This window comes from Aulostomus chinensis, chromosome 6, assembly GCF_037954235.1.
Source record: "Aulostomus chinensis isolate RoL2024-O1b breed Wild chromosome 6, RoL_Achi_v1.0, whole genome shotgun sequence".
Taxonomy (NCBI): Eukaryota; Metazoa; Chordata; class Actinopteri; order Syngnathiformes; family Aulostomidae; genus Aulostomus; species Aulostomus chinensis.
Window position 1 is genome coordinate 27,788,937 of NC_141325.1, and position 26,376 is coordinate 27,815,312.

General features: G+C 41.2%; 1 protein-coding gene across 1 annotated transcript; it reads right to left on the reverse strand.

Annotated features, from left to right (window-relative positions):
• Positions 1 to 392: 392 nt before the first annotated feature.
• Positions 393 to 16,493, reverse strand: zbtb34 (zinc finger and BTB domain containing 34). Its single transcript, XM_086207328.1, has 2 exons — positions 16,293 to 16,493; positions 393 to 7,066 (listed from the first exon to the last, which is right to left on the reverse strand). The coding sequence occupies exons 1-2, from the start codon at positions 16,308 to 16,310 to the stop codon at positions 5,507 to 5,509; spliced, it is 1,578 nt and encodes a 525-aa protein (XP_086063454.1). The 5' UTR covers positions 16,311 to 16,493; the 3' UTR covers positions 393 to 5,506.
• Between the last annotated feature and the right edge of the window lie 9,883 nt (positions 16,494 to 26,376).

The following is a 26,376-nucleotide window of genomic DNA, read 5'->3' on the forward strand; positions in this document are numbered from 1 at the left end:
GATTGCTTCAATACATGAGGATATCACTTATATCGCCCGCACACTTATATAATGTCTACGCAAGAACAAGCAAGGATTCAGTTTTTCTTTTGTTTTGTTGTCGTACTTCACAACCAATGACACGTGTGTAAGGGTGGTGAATGATCCTTGTTCTTTAGTTCAACATTTTTAAAAGATGAATGGTGCATTGCTAGAAGAAGTGGAAGGGTGTTCTTGGCCCATTCTGCACTCCTCATGGGTTAGAGATGAATGACCTATGAGGTTGTATTTGTTATTCTCTAGCTCCCTCTAGAGGGTCAGAGCTGCACATACATCACTCTGGATGGTGAGTTCAACACCATCATTACACATTGAACATAAATGAATGCTGACAATAAAAATACCACGGAACCTTCCATTTAAAAAGGTGGCTTTTAACAGGCAACAAATAACAGGATGAAAAAGTTTAGCATCAATAAATCCACTTGTGAGAGACACAAAAGACAAGTCGGAGCCAAATCAGCGTCTTTATTTTACAAACGCATTGTTCTATTGACAGTTTTATTTCATAAAAAAGCAATTTACAAGCTTAAGAACCAAAATGAAGCTGCACAGAATGATTATGAGTAAAATATATAATTTGAATAAATATATTTTATTCCATGCTATAAAATAAAATTCATAAATGGCAATAGATACACCAGCTCTAGCTAGCTTCATTTACTTCATAGTTGTACAAAACAGTAGAGTTCTGAGGTTCACAGTTGGGTTGTGAGGTTGTGTGTAGAGTGGGCGAATGAGGAGTTGGGGCAGGCGTGCTGTCATGGTTCAGCTCGTGGTCGTTCAGTGCTCCTCAAGCTTCAGCTCAGAGGGAAATACGGGCTCATTGAGACGTTGAGGCAGAATGTCTGGGAACTGCTGACTGAGGATTTGTTTCCCCACCTGAAGAGAAGTGCACGATTATACTTCAGACATGAGATGCATGCCCAATGAGACCACTTTTAAACACTATATACCCTGAGTTCTAAGTTTGATAGGTGTTTTTTTTGTTGTTGTTTTTTTTGTCTTGTCACCAAATACGTATGAGCCAGACATGATAGTGCAGTTTAGGGAGTTTGAAAAAGCAACAACAGCTCGACTGAAGAACTCCCCCTTGATCCTGAACAACTACAACTACAGTCTCAGTGCCCGAGGAGCTGAACACGACCACCGAACCTCAACATGACAACACACAGCCCGCTCCAGAACAGTGGCTATGCAGCCCAAAAAAAAAAACAAAACAAAAAAATCCCTTTCATAATTTGACACAGCTGGAGGTACAACTCTGAACAGTGCCACTGAGTTGATGACTAAAATCACACGCTCAGTTCTTGTGTTGCAGTTCACTGACTACCACTGGATTTCCATGAGCTTTTAGGTCACCAGAAAGCAACATCAGTTTTTCATTTATATATATATTTATATAGATTTTTTTTTCTGAAGAGGGACTAAACCTGTCCAAAGTTTCAGAAAATATATAAAAAATAAATCAATATCAAATTATCCTGGTCCTACTTCAATTCAACAGCTCCCTGACATTCAGTTTGTTTGATATACGACCGGCCAATATTTCAATAGGCTTGATGATCCCAATACACCACTTTAAAAAAAGGTTATTGCTTCTTCTTCTTCTTTTTTTTTTTTTTTAAATACACAGTGGACAGAAACTGACAGAAAAGCTATGGAAGACTTAAGATTTTTTTTCTAAGCCTGTATCAGTGTTTGTAAACTACCTGAAATGAGTTTAAGAGGAATAGGACGAGCTGCAATTTCAAAAAGTAGTCTGACAGCCTTCCCTGTAAACACTTCCTTTTGATTACTTGTGGCCCATGATGCATCTCCTGTTCCTCCGACATGAGTGGAACTAAGAGTTTAGAGTGTGAGTGTGTGTGTGTGTCAAGGTCAGTTGGTGTGTTGATGTGTGTACTATGACATAAGTAAATAGAGCTACATGAAAAGCATTTTAAACAATTTCCCCTCCGTTCACCTATGATGAATACATGGACTTATATAGTCGTTTGATACAGAAATAAAAGACTACGTCTAAAAAGCACCTTTTTAAGAGGAAAAGGTCCCTACTGAAGTGATTGAGGCCATTACAGCTGAGTCGCTTAAGGGTGACTGGAGATAAACGTGACTTCCTGGATGGATTTATTACAAAAAACTGTAAGTGCACAATCAATGACACAAATTCAAACTCAAGTTTTAAAAATTATCCATTGGCAATTTATACATTTTTGTGTTTGAGCAACGTGCAATTCAGCTATAGCATATGAGGGCAAGCTTCTTTTTTTTTTTTTCCTGCACAAATATTCACTTTATTATCTGCTAAATACCCAAGCAGCTGTTCCCTTGGCCAGATGCTCGGAGAGACCAGGGAGGAAGCAGATGTGGGTTTCACATGCATCTCCTTCCTTCTCTGAAATATCTAAATATGACGGCACATCGCTAAGATTGTCCTCAGTGGCTGGAGAGGAGGGATACGGTATCGTCTCTGAACACGGGGATAACAAGTCCGCCTCATTTGATTGTAATCACCTTCTACTTTATAGTCAGCTGTCTGTCCCGTGGCAAAAACAAAACCAACTGAAAAAGCGGTCGAGGCGTGGGCAGGACTTGAGCCGAAAAAAGTACAAAATGGAGGACGATGATGTTATATAATTTCTATTCATTCTCAGAACCACTTTACAATAAATGGTGTGGCTATCTGTCATTATAATCTCTTCAATCAATCCATTTAAAAAGGAAAGAGGCACAGACATCTGAGTGCCAAAATCTAAAATGTAAAGCTTGTGGCAAGGCACTAAGTTTAAGATGCTAAGTCTTTTTTTTTGTTTGCATTGGCTTAAACAATTACCTATTGCACAACTTTTTAATGTCACCTATTTATGGCTTAACAAATGATGCTAATTGTGACTTAGCTGCTTAACGCCTTCATAGCTAATTGTTCAAATTTTACACAAATGATTGTTTGAAGCTGGGAACGTACATTCCTTGCAAATAGCAATGAACTAGGCCTACATTAAAATCAAGAGCCCGTTCTTTTTTTTTTTTTCTTTTTTTTTTAGCATTCAATTAAGAAATACAGTCAAAAATGCACCGCTGAAAAATCACCTACTCATCTTTGGTGTGAACTCTTGGCACAAATTTGTTTTAGCAGTTTTGTACCTTTCACTTGCAAAACATTATCTACAATATTGCAAGAAGGTATGCACCTCCTCCTTTCTTTAACATGACGGGAACGAATCAACATCATCATCATCAGGCAGATTCAAATTATTCAGCCGCTGAATCAGATGAGGTCAGATCAGCAGTCAAGCCAACGCGTCACATCAGCAGAAAGAGTAAACATTCATCTAAAGAGTACTGTATAGGTGGTGGTGACGATGATGGGAAATGTGATAAATTCGTGCACAAAATGAGAACACATACGATTTGGTTTGCTATTTTCGCTATATGACGAGGAAAAACAAAACTCAAACATTCAGTGGAATTAAAGGACTGCACTCTTGGCGTATCGTGACCAAGGAAACACAATATTCTTCCGCAGAAAGCACAAAAGTAAAAGAAAACATCAAATCTTTCAGCATGGACCAGGTGGGACACAATAAAAGCATATAGCAGGTGCTCTTTAAGAAAGGCATTCAACAGTTGGATGGCAAATAAGACAGCAATATAGCAAGAAAAAGGAGAGACCACCCAGCTGAGCTTTAAATTTGCTATGACAGGATAATCGATCGGCCTTATAAGTGCCTTTTAGAGATTATATTAAATCACAATGGAAATAAAAACAACTCTATATACTAAGTACTTCCCAATCCCTCACCCCCACGGTTCAAATAGTATAGATTAGATACAAACGCTGCCATATGCATGACTTGTGGCCAACAGTATTCATGTGACTAGAGTCTCATGTGTGGTGCTGATTTTACTGAAACAAAATCACAGCTGTGAGGTTCTTGTGACACTGCATGACCAGATTTAGACAGAAATGAGTAAATTGTATCACCGGGACACCGCCGCTCCCGCCCACCAACTCTGCAAAGTGCATCAATACATTAGATCACCAGCTACCTCTAACAACATTTACTCATTACTCTGGTCACATCAATACCACTCCGTAAAAGTAGGATTGACAAAAAATTTGACCTCAACTAACAAAGCTCAATCATTCTATCGTAAAAGGTAGGACAGAATGGAAACAATGAGGGAAAAAAAGCAATAGCTCTTTCAAATAATGGAAGAAAAACCATTTCAAAATGGCTGAGATTCCTTTGTTCTTGTTTGCATATCATAGAACCCAGTATTGATTTATGTGAGCAGACCCAGAGCTTTTTCTACTGTGCTGAGTTAACAATCAACACTCTCGTCTCCGTTAAGACGCTGAGTTTCAACCCTACCTCGCCTGGATCAGGACAAAACAAGTTACACATATAGTATACTTTAGTAGAAATCTGCCACCAGAGTGTAGAGGAGTTCAAGTGACTTCAATGTATGGACGTAATTCACCCAGTTCGAGGATGACGGCGTCTAAAACCACGCGTTGGCCGACAGACTGAGAACTGTAGTGAGCGATGGAATCCTCGAGTGTTTTCAAGAAGGAAAAAAAAAACAAAACAAAAACCCCACTATAAAAAAGCGAAATCTTAAAAGTATACAGGGCTGTTCTCTTTTTCTACGCTCCGCATCTGCCAAACACACAAGTAAGCTAGCAAATTTAATGCACTCCTAACATAGCACCTTCTTAATCATCATTTTAACCTGGCTGATCATGAAACATTTGACATGGACTTAATCCATACAATCAGCAAGGAATATTTTCTCTAGGTATCAAGGCTTTGTGTTGAGAGAATATTCTTTACAGGGTTTGGCAATAAGATACTGTACATACAACCTAAAACGGATTTCAGACGGTGAACACATCTGTGCCTGGTAGGTTCTTGGCTATGAGGTAGAACCTGGTAAGGTTGCTTTAAGTTTAAATACTGTGTTATGAGTGTGTAGTTGCATCATGAGGTATTAAACGGATATGTCACACGAAGCTTTGCACTGGCAGAAAAATCATTCCTTGTGAGTAAGTGACCTCCTGTGGCCATATGTGCAAAAACAGGTCAGGTAAAAAGGTGATATGACAAGCATCTTACCAGAGCTTTCACATTATCAATTATTGCAACATGCCTATATAACTCTGTAAATATGTTTTAAAAAACATGGAAAGATAAAAAGAGAAATCATTTAAGGGGTCTTGATTACTGGGACCGCCTCAAAAATAGTAAGTTGTAGCTCCCTTGGTAACTCCCTTTGCTTGAAAGAATCAAATTTCTACAAAGCACCCTTTAACTCTCTGTGTCAATGCTTAGCTTTCACAAAATTGACAGAACCCCTTGATGCAAGAAACGTCCATAGTAGAGGGAGCTGATTAAAAATAGTCCTTTAGGTTGAGTTGAAATAAACATTTCTTAAAGCTTCCTTAACCCGAAGCAGGACTTTAAAAATCACATCTGGATGCTTGAGCCTCCTCTGGACTGCATTTGGAACTCTCCTCCATATCATTGGCTGGTGCCTCTTCTGCATATTGTGCCTCAAAGGCCATCCCCTCAGACGTTTCCTCCTGGTCCTTCTGAACCGAGCCTCCATCCGTCCTCTCCGGAGAGTCCATATGATTGCTGCCCTCTGATGCTCCCATGTGCTTCTTCCTCAGGTGCTGGTTAAGGGTGCCCTGAAATGGAAAGCATTTTCCACAGATCTGACAGTGGAAGGGCTTGTTGTCCGTGTGGCCACGGATGTGGTACTCCAGCTGGTCTTTCCTTGTGTACTTCTTGCCACAGAATTTACAAACAAATGGGGTGATTCCCATGTGGAGGCGCATGTGGCGATCTAGGCTCCCTTTCTGATTGAAGGTCTTACCACAGTAGATGCAAATGAGTCTTTCATTGTAGGGATACCACTGGCTCCGCAGACTACGCTCTCGCACGTCATTCTCCAACCCTGTGGGCCCCACAGCAGATTCGCTGTCCTCCGAGCCTGGTTTCATATGACTCAGCACCCCTGCTGGGATGGCCAGGGGGCGCTTTGCCCGAGCTCTACCACCTCTGAAGCCACTGAGCATGGAGCGGGATGGACTGGAGCTGCTGAGGTTGACAAAGCAAGGGGACGACAGCCCTGAGTAAGAATAGGCAGTAGACTGGATGACAGGACCATAAGAACCCACACTAACAGCCAAAACCTGCTCTCCATCAACCAGCTCTGTGTGGTAGCCATCATCACCAGCAGAGGAACTATCTGAGTAAGTGGGCCTGTCAGTCTTCTCCACCTTCACATGCACATCTGTTACTTGCCCATCTTTGCCAATCAGTTCCACTTGCTCCATTTCTCCCTCCATGGGAGCATCATGCTCTGACACACTGTCGCTACTGCCACGGTCTGACTGGCCTTCTTCTTGCTGCTGCCGCCCCCGGCCTAGGTTCTTTCCTGCCAGCTCTAAGCGTGCCTCTTGTCCTGGCTGACTCTGCCGAGAGTAGTAAGGGGGGGAGATCTGGGTAGGGTTCACAAAGAGGTTACTATCATTGATGCCATTGCGGCTAGTCTGCGAGTCATCCTTCTCTGGGCTGCAGACACCAACTGGGAGGCTGATTTTGGAGTGGATGCTCTCAAGGATTTGGGTGCACTTGTCAATAATTGTCTGCATCTGCAGAAAGCTGGCAGCGGTGAGGAAACTGATGATATCCTTGAGCTGCAGGGACATGTGACCTGTGTAGCAGAATGCTAGAAGCTGCTCAAACACTTCTGGGCTTTTGATGACCGAGATGGAAAGGCCACTCATGGTGCTGAGAGCCGAGTGGTCACGAAAGTAGGGTGAACTTGCTGCCAGCACTGCCTTGTGGGCACGGAATGGCTGGCCCTGAATGTGAACAATGATGTCACATAACTTCCCCTGCAGCCGCAGCTCATTGAGCTGGGTCAGAACAGTGTTGCTGAACTCCGGCACATCAAACTCGATGTAGCTGCCGTCGTCCATGTCTTGGATATGTTTCTCCAGTTTGACCGCCTAAGGAGAAAAGACAAAACATAACATTAGGTTTTGTATCAGTGGGTTTGAAATCAACTGCAACATTTTTACATGGTCATGTACATAATTAACATAAAACTTTTGTACATCAGAGACAGAAGCTTGTTCAAAATGAGCATCTGTGTCTCTGGGCTTAACTGCATCTCACCATATCCCCCAAACATCAACGATTGAAAAGTCGTATTCTTTGCACAACTGATTAATTGCTAAGCCCTGTCCGAATGACAAACCATCATAAGTCATTAACCCATTTAGGCCTGCTGTAACATATTGGTTGTTCTACCTATGAGGCAATGTTTACATCCTTCTCCTTTTCAGAGCTTTTGTGGTATATCACCATTTTGGGTGTGGTTTACTGATTCAAAAAGATAAAGGGCAAAGGAGAGTCATTTTACAGAGAAGCCTAATGTCAAAGCCACATCATACTTCATGTTTTTTCAGATGCATAGCGAAGAGAAAAGGATTTTCTATATTTTAATAATTCTATCAAGGTTTTCAGAAAACCCTCAGGTCTTTGGAGGTTTTATTAAAAAAAAAATTGCCACAGGTTCTTCAAGGTGTTGTCACTAGGTCTTCTAGAAAATCGTGATTTACTTGCTATAGCCACTCTGTCGTGTTACAGCCATTTTCGGCAGACAGAGTGACTAACTTTTGAAACTTGGCCCAACGGGGCAACTGGTATTTGAACAGTATGAAACTCTGTATGTGTAGAACCAGACAGAGAATTAAAAACAAAAACAAAAAAACAACCTACGTAGAAGTTAGAAAGTACCACCCTTATGCTGTTACAGATGTACATATAAGCTTATCGGGCGTTTGCTCTGCGCGTCTGACCAAGTGTGAAGCCCAACATCTGAATAATCCTGCACACACACAGATGTTCAGGGAGAAGGGGTCACAGTGAAGGCACAGAACCAGGTGAAGTAAAGGAAACATCAACTTGAGTAAAATGAGGAGGACTTCAAAAACCTGTTTTTTTTCTACCTGCTTTAAATGGAGTTGTTGTCAAAAGACAGCAGTAGTGGGGTGAGGAGAACAAGCAGGAAGACTGACTAAAAGATGTCTCTCCTCTCTTCCTCATTCTTTCTGAGCTTCACTCAGTGTCTGTTTTGACTGTGTCAAAAAGTGTCCTTTAGCTAGACACGGAACCCCTAAATGCTCCTGATGAGTAGGCTGGCACCTTGCATGGCAGCCTCCACTGTGTATGTGTGAACGGGTGAACGAGATGACACTGTGAAGTGCTTTGAGTACAAGCCAATGTAGAAAAGTACTTAATATACTTAATAATAAACTTAATATAAATGAGTCCATTTCAGGCTGGGCCACCACAAGCCACCAGAACAGCATCCATTTTCCTTAACATAGATGCAAAAACCCCACTGGATGGATGTACATCAGCGTTCTAGAACTTATCCCCTCATTTTGATGTCTCTACAAACAGGCATCCAAGGTACCAGCATGCTGACCTCTCTAGAGACTTTAAAGGTAGGTGTCAGCTCCCCTTTCAACATCACCAACCATTAACCAAGATGGCCCAGTAATCTGATATGTTGTTGGCCCAACAATGTAGGCAGAGTATTGTCATTATTGACCCAGAAATTTGTGGCGCTCAACTGATCCCCTCAGAGGCCTGAGCAACCTCAGGCAACGGAGTTTCAGTGCAGAAGAAAATACTTTACAGTGAACAGTAAGAAGTCAACATGCATGAAGTGATGCTGGGTGCTAAAAACACTATACTGTTACGTTGGTCATTTCTAAGTTCAGTGATTTAATACTGAGATTTTCCAGAGACTCAATCAACAAAAACCCCAAACATTTTCTCTAAAAAGAGTATCAATTCCTTTTCAATGTTTACCGTATTTATTCTGATATTCACTGCTACGAACAAAGACAATTGTACCTCATCATGTCACAGCCATCAATATTTTCCAAGGTACTGTATCAAAGTAAAAAGTTCCAATATTCTGGTTGAAAACCAGACTTTTAAATGTTAACTTATTTGAGTCAACTGCTTTGATTTGGAGTGAATACAGGTGATATTTATTTGAGTTGCACAACAAATAATTAGATAACCTAGATGCAAACACATTAGCTTGCACTCAGCTGTCAAGGTTGTAGCTACATGTTCACAAGCTAACTAATGTAGCAGATAAAAGTAAGACAGGTTGTTTGTCATAAGTTGATATGAAGATAGGGGCTTTCCAAACAAGGAAATGCAGCCTTAAGTCAACACTCAACAGATTCAACCCACAGCTGCTCTGTCTATTTGTAATTGTTACCAACCTACTATGGGACTAGAGATGCACTGACTGTATTTTTCTTGGCCAATTCTGACACACACATATGTATATATACATAATTCATACATACATATATATAAATATACACACACACACACATATAAATATATATGCATATATGTATATATGTATGTGTATATATATATGTATGTGTATATATATATGTATATATGTATGTGTATATATGTATGTGTATATATATATATATATATGCTCTCCTACTGGAAAAATACAAATTCTTACAAATAAAATTATACTGAAAATGGAGGGCTGTGTACTCAGCTGTGTCTGACTTATCTTTTACTTATCAAACAAAAGCAGTTGAACGCAGCAGCCAATGACGGAGGAGAGGCTGTGGGCTGGTTCTTGGATCTGAAGTCTGACTTCTAGGCTTAGCCGCTTCCCCTTTGCTAGCTTCCTCAATGAGGTGTTGGGAGTTTGAAGTGTCTTATCCGGTTTGTTTGTTTTTGACCTTATGTGTTTTACAAAACGTGAGCTTTATGTTCTCATTACTCACAGTGAAGAACTTCCACACTGACCCCAAATTTCCACTGGCATGGCTGCGACACTCTCTAGCTGCAATGCAGATCGTGTCAGTCCTCCACACACCTCCAATCTCCAGCTGCCCACCGGCTCAGTAAACTTGACAGACTATGCCATTTGTGGGGGGAACGTTCCTGTCTGGCTGTGCAAGTAGATGCACCCTCCATCAAGACCTGCCACTATTCCCAGTGAAGCGACCCACCATGGCAAGTGAGCACTGAGCAGAAACAGAAACCTGTGACACCGACATAGTCATCGGTCAGGCCGGGCATGCTGAAAACAGACCAATTCTGGTCCCTGGCAATCAGGGCACCTGCTGAAGACACATCTTCACTTGCTGCTTAGTTCAGATGGAGCTGCACTGGTAGACAAACTAACTACACCATTTCTTAAATCATTTGCAAATTCCATCCATCCATCCATCCATCCATTTTCTACCACTTATCCTGTTAAGGGTCGTGGGAGGGATGGAGGCTATCCCAGCAGCCTTCGGGCAAGAGGCAGAGTTCACCCTGGACAAGTTGCCAGTCCATTGCGGGGCCAACACAGACAGACAACCATTCACACTCACAGCCACGCCTACGGTTAATGTAGAGTATCAAATCAGCCTCGTCCCCTCTTGCATGTCTTTGGACTGTGGGAGGAAGCTGGAGTACCCAGAGAGAACCCACGCAGGCACAGGGAGAACATGCAGATTCCACATATTAAGACCCCGTGCTCGGGACCTTCTTGCTGTGAGGCGACAGTGCTAACCACTGCACCACCGTGCCACCTTTTGCATATTTCCTGCACTATGATATGGAGAATATAAGTTTCCACATTGGCCAGCACAGGTGTATATATAGATTCCTGTATATTTGAGAAAGTCCAAACCAGCAGATAGAACTGTCGAGCTGATTGTTGGGTTCTAATACCAAATACATGCCAGCTCTCATCTCCTTCTCTCAACTCTACCACCACAACTTCCTCACACAGCCTTGCTGGTAATTCAGCACAATCTTCTGTGTATTGCACCATAGTCAGTGCTTTGGAAACAATTTCTGTAGTTGCCGAGGCTTGCCAAGACACCTGTCTACCAAATCATGTGTTCTCATCTTGGCAAGGGACAAGGAAAGATGTAGCAAAACCCTGCTAATCATTAGAAGATGTACATTATTTTCACCATCTTATTACCAGCCTCCAAGTACAGCTTGTTCATACACCAGAACATATCAGTGATGGCTGCTTGCAACATGCAGAGTGATTGGAGCCAAGTTGTAAGGGCAGCCAAAGAATGCATGCTCAGTGGCTGAGATGCGCATGCTGGGTGAAGGTCACATGCTTGACTCACGTGAGAAAACCTTCAATGTTTAAACTGAGCTAAAAAATTCCATCTATGGCTGAAGTTCCTTGCCTTGCTGGAAATTCACCTATTTGAGGGAGCTGCTTCCTTCATATGCGTACAGACAAAGCTCTCTGAGTTTGATGAAGAGACTTCACCTACAGATTCCAAATCCATGACTTGGGCATGTCAAGCATAACAAAATGGAAGAAAACTTAAAGTCAGCGAGAGAGTACTGTATGCTTTCTTCAACATCAGCAGCATTTTACCTGGGTGGAAAAACAGCTTGTGGGGCAGATCAGACCCAGGACAGAACTGCTTAACAAGCAAACGTTGGTTGGTAGAGCAGTTTAGAACAGATGGTAAGAAAAAAATAAGATAAAAAATAAAATAGATTATAATAGATTAAAGCAAGAGAAGATGTGAGAAACTCCATGCATTGTGAAAAATGTCAAGTTTGGTGGGAGCTCAATGTGAGGAGCTGAGTAGTGTCTGTATGTGCTGCCTCTGGGTTTTGTAAAGAGTATATAACTGGAAAACCAGAAGAAGTTCATCTTTCTTTCCAGCCAACTCATGTGCTTCTCAGAAAACACAAGTGAATGTCTTTGCAGAGTTAGTTCCTCCTTGTTACCCTTTTCCAACAATGTACTCATTCTCAAAATTGCTGGTGCAGAATAAAAACATCCACTGATGCTTAACAGAAATGATAATTCATGGAATTATGCCACACATTGTGACTTGAAATAGATATGTCATGATTACATAATCAATTTCTTGCAGATGACACTGTGTCACCCAAGGCTAAAGGCTTGCTTGAGATGATTTTCACCCTGTCTGGAATGCAGGCAAGAGGTGGAGGGGTTTCAGAACGTTCGAAACTTCTGTTTTGGCTGGCGAGCTCACTTCATCTTGCCGTGGCAGAATTAAGTGCACCATCAACTCCTGGTCCTCCTCTACATGCTGAAACTCTGATATTTTCTGTTTCACACATGGAAACATAGTTTGTAGCATTAAGACACAACAAAATACACTGGAACCAATAAACTGATCAGTGACACATGATGCAATACACACTGAATAAAATTGGATAAGGTGGGAAAAAATTATTTATGTTACACATACAGAGTAAGCATATGATAATCACATAAACTTAGCACAAAAAGTAAGGAAATTTGTGATTGGTAGATTGTTGTAAGAGTGCTTCTTGGCAATAAATCTTATACTGTTGGAAAGCCTGTTTATTTCCCTTTTAAATGGTGCCACATTTGTAAGAACCATGCATTTGAGGGATGAGCAGCAGAGCTGAGTATGTGGCTTGTGCCCATTTAAAAATTTGCCAAATCTTCTCTGCCAGTGCCAAACAGCTCAGTTTGCCATTGACTCTTGTTTGGTGTTTGGTGGACTGGATGATTGAAGTTTTGAAGAGACAAGCAATTTAACAATGTATCCATTTAACAAAAAGGAGCAGTAGCATGTGGGAGAATCCCACACAGCAACCACAGCCTGGCACCTCCTCCTCATGCTGGTCACACACTGCTGTGGGATAGCATCCCATTCTTCAACCAGCATTTGTCGCAAGTCAGCCAACGCGGTTGTGTTGGTCACTCTGGCATGAACAGCACGCCCAAGCTGATTCCACAAGTGTTCAGTGGGGGTAGAGGTCAAGACTGCTGGCAGGCCATTCCATCCTCTCCACTCCCAAATTCTGGAGGTCATTTCTGATAAACCCCGCACTGTGGGGCGAGCACCTGGGGGTACCAGAAGCTCAAAACAAGAGTCAATAGCAACAGCAAAATAAGCTGTTTGGCACTGGCAGAGAAGATTTGGCAAATTTTTCATGGGCACAAGCCACATACTCAGTTCTGCTGCTCATCCCTCAAATGCATGGTCCTTACAAATGTGGCACCATTTAAAAGGGAAATAAACAGGCTTTCCAACGGAATAAGATTAATTGCCAAGAAGCACTGTTACAACAACAACAAAAAAAATCTATCATCTACAAATGTCCTTACTTTTTGCACTAATTTTACAAATAGATATTCTTTGGAATTCATGTGTGTGTGTGTGTGTGTGTGTATGGGGGGTATAAGAAGAGCAAGAAATAATATAGCATTCATTACAAATGTATGTGAAGTGAATCCTCATTTATTATTACTGGATATGTAATTAGTGTACAAGAACTTCTTCAAATTACTTTTTCATTATATTTTATTCATGGGTTTTGATTATAACTTTGATGTAAATTAAGTGCACGGACATTTATTAAGACAGTGTTTGTGAGAAACGTGTAAAGCACTTAACTGTGAATATCAGTGCTCGTATCAACAACAATTGGGTGTCAGGCAGTTATGAAGTTTGGAATACTGATTATCAGATAGACGTTGCATAACCTCCATGTGGGTGATGACAGTGTTTGTGAGCCAACAGACGTTCTCACAGACTACAGAGCAAGTCTTTTCCCACATTACGATGCAGTAAGAAGGTTTGTGATCCCAACTGTCAAAACCTCACCCATTTCAAACAAGCCTTAAGACTCCATCAAGGGTGTGTTTTGGAATTCTAATGACAAAAAGGGAGCTAAGAAACAAAAAGAAGGCATAAACAAGATACTCCGTATTTCAAACATCTGAAATCAAGGCAAGCAATAACTGAGGAATAAATCTAAGTTGTTAACAGGGAACGTGGTAGATCCATAATGCCAGCACTCTGTCTCTTCCCTAGCGGGCCCCTTTCTCCTTTACCACATCTTTTCTCAGTCCAGTCAGCCATTACAAATGTATCTTAGTTGCCGTGTGACCAGAGCAAATTACTTACTACCACAACATCTTTTCACCTAGAATCAATCTGCAGTGTGTCGTCACAGCTCACACTGACAGGTTTGTCGTGGTGAGCTTAAAACCAGTTTTATGATTGGTGGCCAAATGGTTTGCCATTTGCTGTTGAACTTAGGAAAACATTCCATTGTACATGCAGTGTGGGTTTATCCCCCTTGTGGTTCAGGGAACATGTATGTTTGCTTCCACAGTTTAAACATGTATAATAATCAGCATAAAACAATTTGACTGCAAATGCAACTTTTTTGAAAATGTAAAATATGCAATGACACCATAAAAAATTCACAGTGATAAACTTAGCACAAAAAATATGGAAATTTGTGCCTTCTTTTAGAAGAAAAACAACAAACAACAAAGAGTAGCAACAGCAAAATAAGCTGTTTGGTATTGGCGGGGAAGATTTGGCAAATTTTTCATGGGTGCAACCCACATACTCAGCTCTGTTGCTCATCCCTCAAATGCATGTTCCTTACAAATGTGGCACCATTTAAAAGGGAAATAAACAGGCTTTTCGATGGAATAATATTTATTGCCAAGAAGCACTGATACAACAAAGAAATAATCTACCTAATACAAATTTCCTTCCTTTTTTTGCCAAGTTTATTTCAATATCACGAGACTCCATGCAAATATAAAAAGCAGCCATTTAGTAATTTAGGGAAAATGCAAATATAAAGTGAAATGTTGGCTTACCACAGATTTAATTGTACATTCAAGCCTCAAAAGTTCTCCACAATCAGTTAAACAGGACAGACCTCACCAGAATCCTCTTTTGATTGGAGAGGTCATTTAATGAACATATACAGTCTCCAAAGTACAATCACTACATAATCCAGCAGGCAGCTCAACCCAAGGCAGTTTTACTGCATATCCCAAACAGAGCATGGACTATAATAAAAGATGGTTGAATGAGTGCAAAACCATAATGCCTACTCATGCAAAGGTTGTAATTGGTTTGGCTCAGCTCTGTTCTGACATGCCTTATAGTTAAAATACTCTGCCTGGTTTAAAATGCAGTAGTGTATGCGGGTGCGTGTATGTATGTGTGTGTGTGTGTGTGTGGGGGGGGGGGGTAAAATGCTGACATTTAAAAAATGGAACTTAAAACATAATCTGGGACATTTCAAGGAAATCTATGTCACTGAAGTACCGTAGTTGTAAACAGTGTTGGTGTCCTGGGTGAACTCAGGTGTACTGAATAACCTGCTGTGTACCTGCACTTTGTTCTTTCCTGCCGTAACATCATAGAGTTCACATGTACATTAATTTCCAAGAGTATTGCTACAATGCCAGGACCTTCATCAGTTCTCCGGGACGACAGATCCATGAATACGCGCAGGTAGAGAATGACAAGTGAATGTACCCAGGCCTGCTGCCACCCTGCTGAGGTGCAGCGCTGGAGAAATACAGTACGACTTGCTGCCAGCTCTTCTCAAAATACATTTGCAGCGTTCACTTTTCAATTCACTTTCCCCGTGTCGACTCCTCCATGCATGAACATTCAGGCTTTTAAAGTAATTGTTTATACCAACACACAATTTAACTACAAATGGGGGGCAAATGTATGGTGAGTCAAACTTTGTAAACCTTCCTTTTAACGTTTGTAGCAAGCTAACGTTACTGACAGTAGAGTGGCAGGCGTGAGCTCCACCATATCATCCACCTGATTTCTGGTGAATGGCTCCACCATTTTACATTTCTTACAAATATAGGCTGAAGTTAAAATATCTGCATCGGCTCACCGGGCCGACCAATCCCAACATGAAGCAGCCCACAAACACCAGCTAACTATGTTTGCTAGCTTAAAATAGAGCAATTCACTTTCATACAGACTTCACTATGTTCAAGCATGGCAGCTTCTTTAGTTTATATATTTGTCGCGTTTCGTAAGATACACAAAAGCCTTGTGACGTTTTAGCTTTCTGTAGCTTAATTACAACGTCGAATGATGGTACAAATGTCGGCTGTCAAATGAAAGTAGCTCTCAAGCTAGTTAGCCGAGCCCCAGTGAACAGTTCGCGCTAGCCTCGTTAGCAACCATCCCGTGTTAGCTTGCGCTAGCGGCTAACGCTAGCTAGTAGTTAGTTACCAACGTACGATCCCAAGCAGTCATTTCCCCAATTCCTTTCGATAAGAGAGAAGCAACACCGACATTACAAACAAATTACGGTCACCAGTCTAATTTGAGCTTGAACCTCCAGACTCACCGTCTTGAAGATGAGCATTAAACGTTGTCCATTCCCCTCAGTAGTTCGCTAACACTACAGCCAGGCCTCCCCCCCTCTCCAGTCCAGATGTGTCAGACAGTTGCTGCTGCAATTTTTTGCATCAACAGGAAGTGTTCTTTTGGCTCTTTGCATTCATTCTATCAATGTGTTTTGCAGCAGCCCCTCCCTTGCTCATGTCAGTGTTATGTATGGAGACATTATGTTCTTGATACACAACGTGATGGTAGATATACACGCCCCAAAATAAATGAGAAGTAGCCGGTCTTCAAATTCTTTTCAAAGAATAACGCTTCTATGGCCAAACTCAGACGCTTATCTCCTGACCACACTCACGCTGTGTGCAATTTTATAATTAAGATTTTATTTGCTTTTACTTTGCAACACTAAGACGCACAGGGGCGAGTTCTAAAACTATGTGTCTGTCCTCTTGTTTTATTATAAATAATTCATTTAAACCAGGGTTCATCCAGCTGTGCTCCACGACCCTCATCTTTTTTAAACAACCAGTCAAATAGTTGATCAACAGAATATTATTTGGTAACTAATTTATAGTGTAATTTTCTCTTGAATCACAAAGGTTACGTCTAAATGGGGAAGATACGATTTTTTAGGGGAGGGTCGCATATGGTAAACTTTGATTCATGGCTATTGGCTGAAAAAGAAGCGGTTTGAAGATGAGACAGTTGTGATGGGAATTTAATGACTTTTTTCCCGACATTTTATAGAAAAAAAATATGTTTGAAAACTGTCTATACAAGGATAATAATTTGATTTTAAACAAAAACTATTTCGCACCCCTTAACATTCAAATTGGTTTGAGCTGATTTCTGTCACATTAAAAGCATTGGGTCAAGTCTGATCTCTATAAAGGCTTTGATAGCCACTAACTTTGGTTTGTCAGCCATTTGCTATCCCTTTTTCAATGATTTGCATAATTTAGGTTTATCATAAGACGCTTGCTGTCAGTTCTGCAAAGACACCACAAAGGGGCGCTAGAGACTAAATCAGTGTTGAAACCAACTTTCGTGTTTGGTCCTCCTGTTCACTGTAATGAACAGCTCTCAAATGGCTGAGGTTGGTCACAGTTACAAAGAAAATACATCTGCAAAATACATCTGCTGTTCAACCAATCAGGTGGTTTTACACCAAGACCGAAGCCATGGAGTCAACATCAGGAGAACCAAATCTGCCAGACAGTCTGCCACCCACCCCTCAAGTGAAGAAAAAAAACAAAAAAGAAAAAGTAAAATTTGAGTTTCCTGCCATTTTAAAATCTTTACAAAGACTGGTGTGATGTCATCCATAGCCATTAATATTGCTCCTTTTCCTCTTTAGTCTGCAGCTGAGTGAACATGACAGAATTGTCATCAGTAAATAAGTGGTGTTCTTGACGCGATGTTCAGGGTTCTAAATCATTGAAAGCTCCTCAGTCTACATCAATGACACATTAGCAGCATTGGTTTGCTCTCGGTGACTCAGAGACGTGAACGCCAGTGTTGCTCGCTGGCTGAAATCCTGGCTGACGTGGCTAGGATAGCCATCATTAGTGATGGTTGGTCGATAAGCACTCGCATATTGGCTTCTGTCCTGCAAAACTCCTTGCACTTTTATGAAATTAAAAAAAAAGAATAATTTCCACCATTACTGTTCAAAACAAAATGACATTTATTTTACATTCTTTTTAATGTCTTGATTAAAAGTTAATGTCCAAGATCAGTCCAAGATGATGATGATGATTGTGCGGGTTATTTAAGACAGCTGCTTGAAGTTGTCTGTCATTGCACGGACATTTTTAATTTACATTTATATATCTAAAATGGCTATTTGGTTTTCTAATTGCCTGAGAATGTCGTTGGTCACCCGAAGGAGTGTTACCTCAGAGTTTTTCTAATGAAATTTTTTTTTTTATTAATGTCATTTTTTCAGCCAGTTCAAACAGTTACTTGCAGACCTTTTTTTTTTTTTAATCTTAGAGGTAATGTTTGGTTCTAAGTGTGCTTTCTATTGATGATTTGTACAGAAGTCAATTTGAAGGATTCAGCAACAACAATCAGATGTTGCTCAGTGATGCTAATGTCTTCCTGAATAATTTGGAAGACACGACATTCGGATGGAACGAAGAAGAGTGTGACAAGTGTCTATTAAAACACTGAAGGATGGAGATGCTCTTATTTTGTTGAATGTAGCTCATTCACCGACAGCGCCTCACCTGCTGGCTATCGTTACATCCACGCAGTTATTATGTTGCAGTGATGATAGAAAGTGTAGTTACGGCTCTATCCTGTCACTCAGGTGGGAGTCCGGTCATACCAGGCTAGAGAGCTGGCTGGAGGCAAGATGGGCGCTGAGTGAAAAGACCGGAGAGATGTTGAGTTTAAGCACTGCAACAAACACCCTGTACCAAGTCATCCATGGTTTTGTTAGTTTTGTCCCAACTTTATTACTGTCTAAATAGGTCATCTGCAGCTAAGAAAGATCATGTCTCCTTTGTTTAATGACAGTACTGTTTTTCAAATCTCTCATGGCTTCATGTGGGGAACCGATTACAATCCAGACTTCCAATACTCTCCAGGGATGCCTGACAAGAGACTCCAGCATTTTCTAACTGAGTGGTCTACACCAGAAATATCTGTTACCTCCAATAGACTCAGACAAATCCACTCGAATCTACTTTTAGTTACACAGACTTTAAACATCAGGACTCAACAGAACCAAACCACATTACAACAAACACCAGAGCTGAAGACAAAATAAGAGCAGTCACTGCAGGAGCAAACTCAGGATGATGTATCTCACCTGCTGTTTTATCTTTCCTCTCCTCTTGCGTTCTGTTTACTGACTTGATGAAGGGTTTTTGCAAGTTGTGTGAAAATATTTGATTGTGTGGTTAAGATGTGACAGTGTCAGACCTCAGAAAGACCAGCTGACGGGACAGGGATCCTCATGACTAACCCAGTGGTCGATGGACCGTTTCTGGCCGACCGTCTAATTGCGCCCCCCTGAGGAAAAGTTGCTCCTCTGTGTTTCCTTACATTTGGCATTAATGCACAAATAATTGTGTACTGTTGACCACAACCAACCATTTTTGTTGAAATCTTTCCCCACAGTGAAAATGAAGTTTTCAGCTCCTGCTGTCTGATCCTCAACAACCATAGTCGCCATCTTGGTTCAGGTCTGAGCTGAACTGGGCCTGTTCCTCTGTACTGGAGCACGAGAGGGTGTGACTTGCTCAGTAGTATCATGCAGTATTCCTGTGTGAAGCATCCGCAGTCGTGTTTTTCCACTCAAATATTCCTTACATTTTTTTCATCCATCTTCATCTTCATAAAAACTTCTGCTTTTCACCACAAGAGAAATTAATTATGCAGATTAACTTTTAAACAGTTGAGAAATTGACGAGGAAAATATTGAAAACACTTGTGGGAAAAGTATTCTGATCTAACCCACCAATAAATGGAAAATACTGCAAGTGGGGCAGGATCTTGAGAAAACAGTGCTTAAATTTAGCTTCATATTGTTTGGCTGTCGGCCAGCGTCGGCCAAGATGTTTGTTTGCTGTGATAATCTCTTATATTCTCAGAATAAAATCTGGAGCGCTCAAGATGTTATTATTTAACGAATAAGCACTTTGCACGAATGCACAAATTGGACGTGTGATGTTTTATATCATTTTACATCACCTGTGTATGCTTTTTTTTTTTTTTAACTAACTCATTCTATTTATATATGAATATACTGTTTAGCATTGTTTCTCAAGTGCTGGCTCAGGGCCCGTGTGTGAGTCATGAGGGCTTTCTGTTGGGCTACAAAATGCTTTCAAGTGTAAGCTCACTTTTTGTGAGGGAAGTGGTTTTTTTTTTTTTTTTAGAGGACTAGAATAATAATCTAAAACTATGATGGAAAGAATCTGTTTAAATCATATGTAGTGTATAAAAACACTAAAATAATGACCTACTGATACTGTAAAAACCAACAATATTGCCTGTTTGAGATGCTCCATTTGGCAAGCTGATGCCAGGCTTGGTTGTAGCGACAACTCTTGAAGACACATCCTGAAACTGTTCAATGACCTGGCTGCTTTAATTTGACTTATTCAATTCCAGTGCCCCTGCCTGTATAACACAGAGTGCTTTTGTTGGGTTTTCATTAATGCATTTCAAAGAGATTATTAGAGAAGAATAAAATGATTGCACAAAATAATTTAGGAAACATAAGAGTATGAATAGGTGGGGCTTGAAGTAAAAGCAGAACTGCCGATGTATTGTAATCTCAAACAGTCACTTGGCCACACATCTCCATTTTTGTCCTTGTATATTTGTATTTTAGGGGATTTTCTCTTCTGTTGCTGGGAAGAACAAGCAAACTTTTGTCCCTTACACTGTTATAGTACTTTATAAGTGATTCTTGTAGTGCAGAGGGATGAATGTGTGCTGTGTGTGTGTGTTTCTTTTTTTCTCCCTCCTTTTTTTGAGCGTGAGTGACAGGTTGGCAGCTCAGGTGAATATCTGACCTAATCTGTGTGCAGGTGGATGATCAACACAGGGAGAGGAATCGCTTCGTCATTGCACGTGCTCCCTGTTAAACAAGTTACTCCTCTATTCTCAACCAACCTGACGTGCTTTTTTTTCCCTTTCAGGAGGCTGATGCACAGCTGAAGGTGCAGCCAGGGTATGGTGATTAGAGATTGTTTTGCTGATCCACTGCAGGAGTGATCATGGCATTGATAGCATTTCAAACAAACTCACAATCAAAGGGTTTCCTGTTGAAGTTGTAATCTGTCCTCAAATGGGGCTTTGTTAGCCCGGCGTCATTTGCTTGACCAGGAATTATTGGGCAGTACGTTAATGGGGCTGATTTTGAGTGGGGCAGTTCCAGGGATTGTTTAGGGGGTCCAGGTGGTATGGCCTGGGGCTCTGATGTGCTGCTCCCTTTTAATCCCAGATGACATTGCAAAATCCTAAAACCCCTTGGCCCAGTATAAGACTATAGGAGCAGAGACCAGATGATTTGTGTGCATGTATCATGTATCAAACTGAAGGAATAAGGAGCTCCACTGTTTGATTCTGAGCCTGAGAGCATTGGATATATTTATGAATTTAGTCATTGTCTGCAAAAGAGTTATATAACCTGTGGGACTGACCACTAATAGCAACGAAGATCATGATAATGACAACAATAGTAACGATAACAGGCCAAGAATGCACATAATAGTATAACAGTATTTTTGTTGCACTTTTGTTGCAATATGAAATGCTCTTCAGTCAACAAACACGGGTCTGTGTTTTTCTGGTGTAATGTTGAATAAGCAGAACGAATTTTAAGCTTAACATGAATATCACATTGTGGTCCGTGTGTGCCAAGAGTCCCAGAATACCTGGGCTGTCAGTGCCCGGGAGAACAATGGTCGCCCAGTGTTCCTGCCCAGAAATAGTCCGTCGCTCACTGATGGAGACCATATTTCCCAGTAGCAGGTGTCTGAGTCAGTCAGTGCCTGCTCCTCACCGTGACTGTAAATGAAAGGGGCTGCCCGTCCAGGTGCGGGAGCACCTCTCTGGTCCTCTCAGGTTTCTGTGTCTGCTTTGTGGAAGAATGAACAAGAGAAATATTGAGATTAAACTATGCTTATTACCCTTTAAATCATCTTCTTTTTCCTTCTATGATCTTATAATAAAGGCGATTTGCTCTCTGAGGCTAATGATAATTATCCGGGTTGAGAGTCTTTTATTAATAATTGTACACTGCATATACACTTTCATGTTTCAGTTCATGCTTCGACGGACAGTAAACTATTAAAACAAGCACAACGCAAGCAAGTGAAATATTTAGATTCCACGAGGATGACGGGGATGGTCAGTTTGATTTATCTTGGATTCATTTTGAAATCAACTGGGCTCCAGTCAGAGACTCTTACCAGTAAGTACACTTACATTGCAAGGATAATGAGCTCTCAGATGTGTCATATATTTGCTTGAGAAATTAAGCCAATTTGTGGGAATGGTGGCCTGGGGTTGAGGGAATACGGAGTGGCTTGTAAAGATGAGTGATATCTGGCACAGCATGAAGAGAATGAGAGGTGTGCTGCCCGGTGCTTAGCTCAAATGAAAGCTCTGATTAGTGGAGCAAAGATCAAAATGACGGAGCGGCGGAGGCTTCAGCTGGGCCTTTGTTATTGATAAGTCTGTCATCTCTGCTGATATTGGACCAGTAATGGCAGCTGATGATTAGGCCACTCCTGAGCTATTAACTACATTTCTTATCCTTTTACTGGGGCCCAAGAGAGCAGGTTTGAGAGACAAAGGCATCCTTTATGAAGCGGGCTTCTTAAACGGCGTCCACCTGATCTAAGAGGCACAACTGTTACGTCTTTCTGCCAGGCCAAAGAAGTCAGGGCCGGGATACATGTCAAAGGTCGCAGTGTGCTGCTGTTGAAAATGAAGGGGTTCTGAGTGAGTAAGCTGCTGAAAGAGGGCTGCAGGAAAATTACAGAAAATTGGCTGTTTTGTCAACATTTCATCAGAAGATTTACAGAAAGCTGACCCTGACCCTCACCCCCCTCATTCAGAGAGCTAAGGAGATTGAGTGGGCCGGAATTGACTGACAAACAAATCTCTTCTTTATTTCTTTCTCGCTTTCTCTCTCTCCCCCCCCCCCCCCCTAGAAGTGATATTCAATATGATCTCTTTTTAATCATCCTAAGTGGCTGAAATTACATATCCTCAACACATATGGTCCAGGTTGTTTTAGTTTGATTCCAGGGCACACTGAGGACACAGCAGTAATTATTAAAATGTTTCAGTTTTGCATTGACAAGAATAATGTTGCCATTCATTTTGGACAGTTATAGGTCATTCATTTTGATATTTGGCTGTTTATGTAACTGTGTGTTCTGACAGGACCTGCTCGGAAAGATACAACAAACAATATATTTGCAGCTTGCAACTTTACTCAGGATTTCATGCAAGCTGTTTTTGGTCACAGCATTTCCATCTTCAGCTTCATGCTTTGTCTCTGACCTCAGCTCAGCCTTTGGTATTCCCCAACAAAGGCCAACAGGAATCCCAGGCTTGTTGATTTAGCCCCCAGTGGCCAGAGGCAAAGCATCTTTCATTAACGTCTAAAACCTCAGGAATGAGATACTGGCCTTATGATAAGATCTGGTAATGCAGTAACATGGAATTATGGAAGAAGAAAATTGCCATTTTGTATATAAGCACCTGTGATCTTCCATGAAAGCCCCCTGTTCCCCAGGTTGGGTCAGTCCCTGGAGAGGAGAGGGTGCTGGAACTCTATCCATCCTGCAAAGGAGAGATATTCCTCATTAAGGCCTGGAGCAATGGAAGGTGCTGTAGTGGAAGGTCAGCCCTGAGTGCCCAACAGTGATCCTGTGTGCCGGCCAGAGAAATTCATCTCCTACTCACTGGAGAAATACCCTCCTGTTCATCTTTGTGGTCAGCAAATGCTTTAAGGTCAATACACAACATTTATGAGACACTCCAGAGGTGTTGTCACAGCACTTTATCTGTTTAGCAGTAAGTGTGGACAAATCAGAGCGCTGTGGTGGGAATTCTTACTTCCTCTCTTGCTCTTAGAAAGTCTAGTAGGTCTGCCTCACCACTTTTAGAGAGGCTTTTTTTTTCTATCCAATCCTCTACGGAGAGAGAGGGAGCATGTCAGAAAAAAACAGAATTATGTGGCATCCTGACACGTTGAAGGATCTGGATACCCTTTTGCTCGTACATGGAGGTCAAATTCTGAGTCCTCCAGAGAACCTGGAAAGAATGCAGGTGTTCAGCTTGCAGCAAACGACCAGAGGAAAAACAAGTCTGTCCTCGCTTCGCCGCCCTGGAGCCTCGCGCTCTCTGCAGCCTGTACAGGCAGAAGTTCACATCACAAACAATGACATTTCCACTATCTCTGCTTTGTAACCTTGGCATGTAAAACTCTTCATTTCATGCAAACACTATGCAGGAGGTCTTTTGGGGATTTTTACAGAGAATGTTTTTGCTGATCTTCCCCAGCTTCATAACCCCCGCTGTGTGTTGTCTTAATATAAAATCTAGTTCAAATGGTTTGCTCTATGTGTTCAGGGTGAAAAGAAAGAAGATGCTGGAAGGAAGCGAGAGAAAAGTCTCATTGTGACATAACTGATGTGTTTTTGTCTCCTCTGGATAGTTTCTTCATCACCTCTTTAAATTTTTAAGCATTTGGCGTGCAGCCTGTGGCAGGTTCTCTTGAGGAAGCAGCAGAGAAATGATGGTCAATGGGGCCATAAATCTTGGACCGTCCACTTTGGAATCTGACACGGACACTCTGGAGGTGCATATTTAATAGAACATTCACTGTGACTTCAATGTCCATGTGAAATGCAAAGAGGGAAACGAGAACAAAGCTTTATATCCACTGGGGATCCTTACTGCTGAGAGATCTCTATCTTGTGTTTGCCTATGATGCAAAATGGATAACATGCGTGAAACGGCACATAAGTCCTCCTGCTTTTGGGTTCTGAGAGCCGGCAGACATGTTTTTGCACCTCATTCCTAAGCAATGCAATATGTGACATAACTGTGGATTTAACACAGGCCCTCTGCCATCAAACTCTGTCCTCCTTGTCCTCCAGATCAGAGGTTTACTTTTCAGAACCGCATGCCTCATGTTAACTTTTATTGAATACATATTGTTTGCCCTTTAAAGCAGCGTCTTTCACTCACAAACTCAGCAGGTGCTTAGTTCAGGCGAGAGTCCTTCCAAGCTGGCTGCATCTTCAGCCGAAACCCACTTTGATTTTATTTCCAAAAAGCAGCATGTGCGGTACTTTTATTGCATGCAACATAAATATTAATGTTCAGTTTGGAAAATGTTTTTCTTCGTGTTGCTACAGAATATTTGAGCTTCACCGTGTAGATGTGCAGTTTGACAGATAAAGTGGTTTCATGCTCACGGAGTTTAAGAGGCAGGCCAGCGCGCATGATTTGTGACATCACAGATATTTTCCAGGCTGAGACCAGAATTCAGCAGACTCAAGAAAGATGCAGAGAACTGAAGCTTCCACTGCACAAACACTGACTGGAATTGTCCAGTGCCTCAGCTGATGAAATTCAAAATATTTGCATCATCATTTGTTCTGTACGAAGGAGTAAATGTCCTTTTGTACATTTAATCCTTAATCAGTATTTTTTGTAACATTTGTAATTCGTAACATTTATCATAATAAATTTGTGCCTTTATACACATGTTGAGACGATTCAGGCGTCTCGTGTGGGAGGTTTGCTGCCATTTTCTTTTATTCTAGATTAAGTAAAACAATAATTGTCTATGCCAGAGCCTAAAATAAATCTGCAGTTAAGTAAAAGGGTGAAGAAACCCTTCTAGCATATATAGTATGTTCAATGTAAATAGATTCTGGACACAGAGAGGGGTATAAGTTCAAGACAATATTTGGAAGCGAGGAGACTGACAGTAATTCAATTAGACAGGAATCCTCACCCGTTCTTTGGGTCAAAGTTATCCATGTTAATCAGTGGAGACCGGAGACATATAAGCTGCTGGTTTCCTGCTGGGGCTCCTCAGGCTGCAGCGCTACTGCCACGCTTTACATTTAACATGAAACCTTATGTTGAAGCCTGTGTATAACGGAGGAATGGCTCTTATGCAGCCTGATAAAGAATTAGTGATAAAGTTAATATTTCTTACAAGTCTTGGGCATGTAACTATTTTTCCATCCATATAACTGAATAAATCTCATTCTACTTAGCCGATGTAAAGAGGTAATGCACAGGCTTTATTGTCATTGCAATTCTTTTTAACAGCAGTGAACAGTATTCACTATTCATGTCATCCTCTGGTTTTCTTTTCGTCAATCCTGACAGCTCATTAAGCGACGAATGTGTCATTTCAGCTTAAAACCCTTGTGTTGTTGCCTCCAATTTAATTAAAATTTAAAAGCCAAGGCTTCTGTAGTTTCTATTGACCATTGTTTGCTGCCACATTGTTCACATGTTGACTGCAAACTTTTACCCCGGCTAAGTGGTGAGCTTGAGAGCGTTCGGCAGTAATTTCAACATTT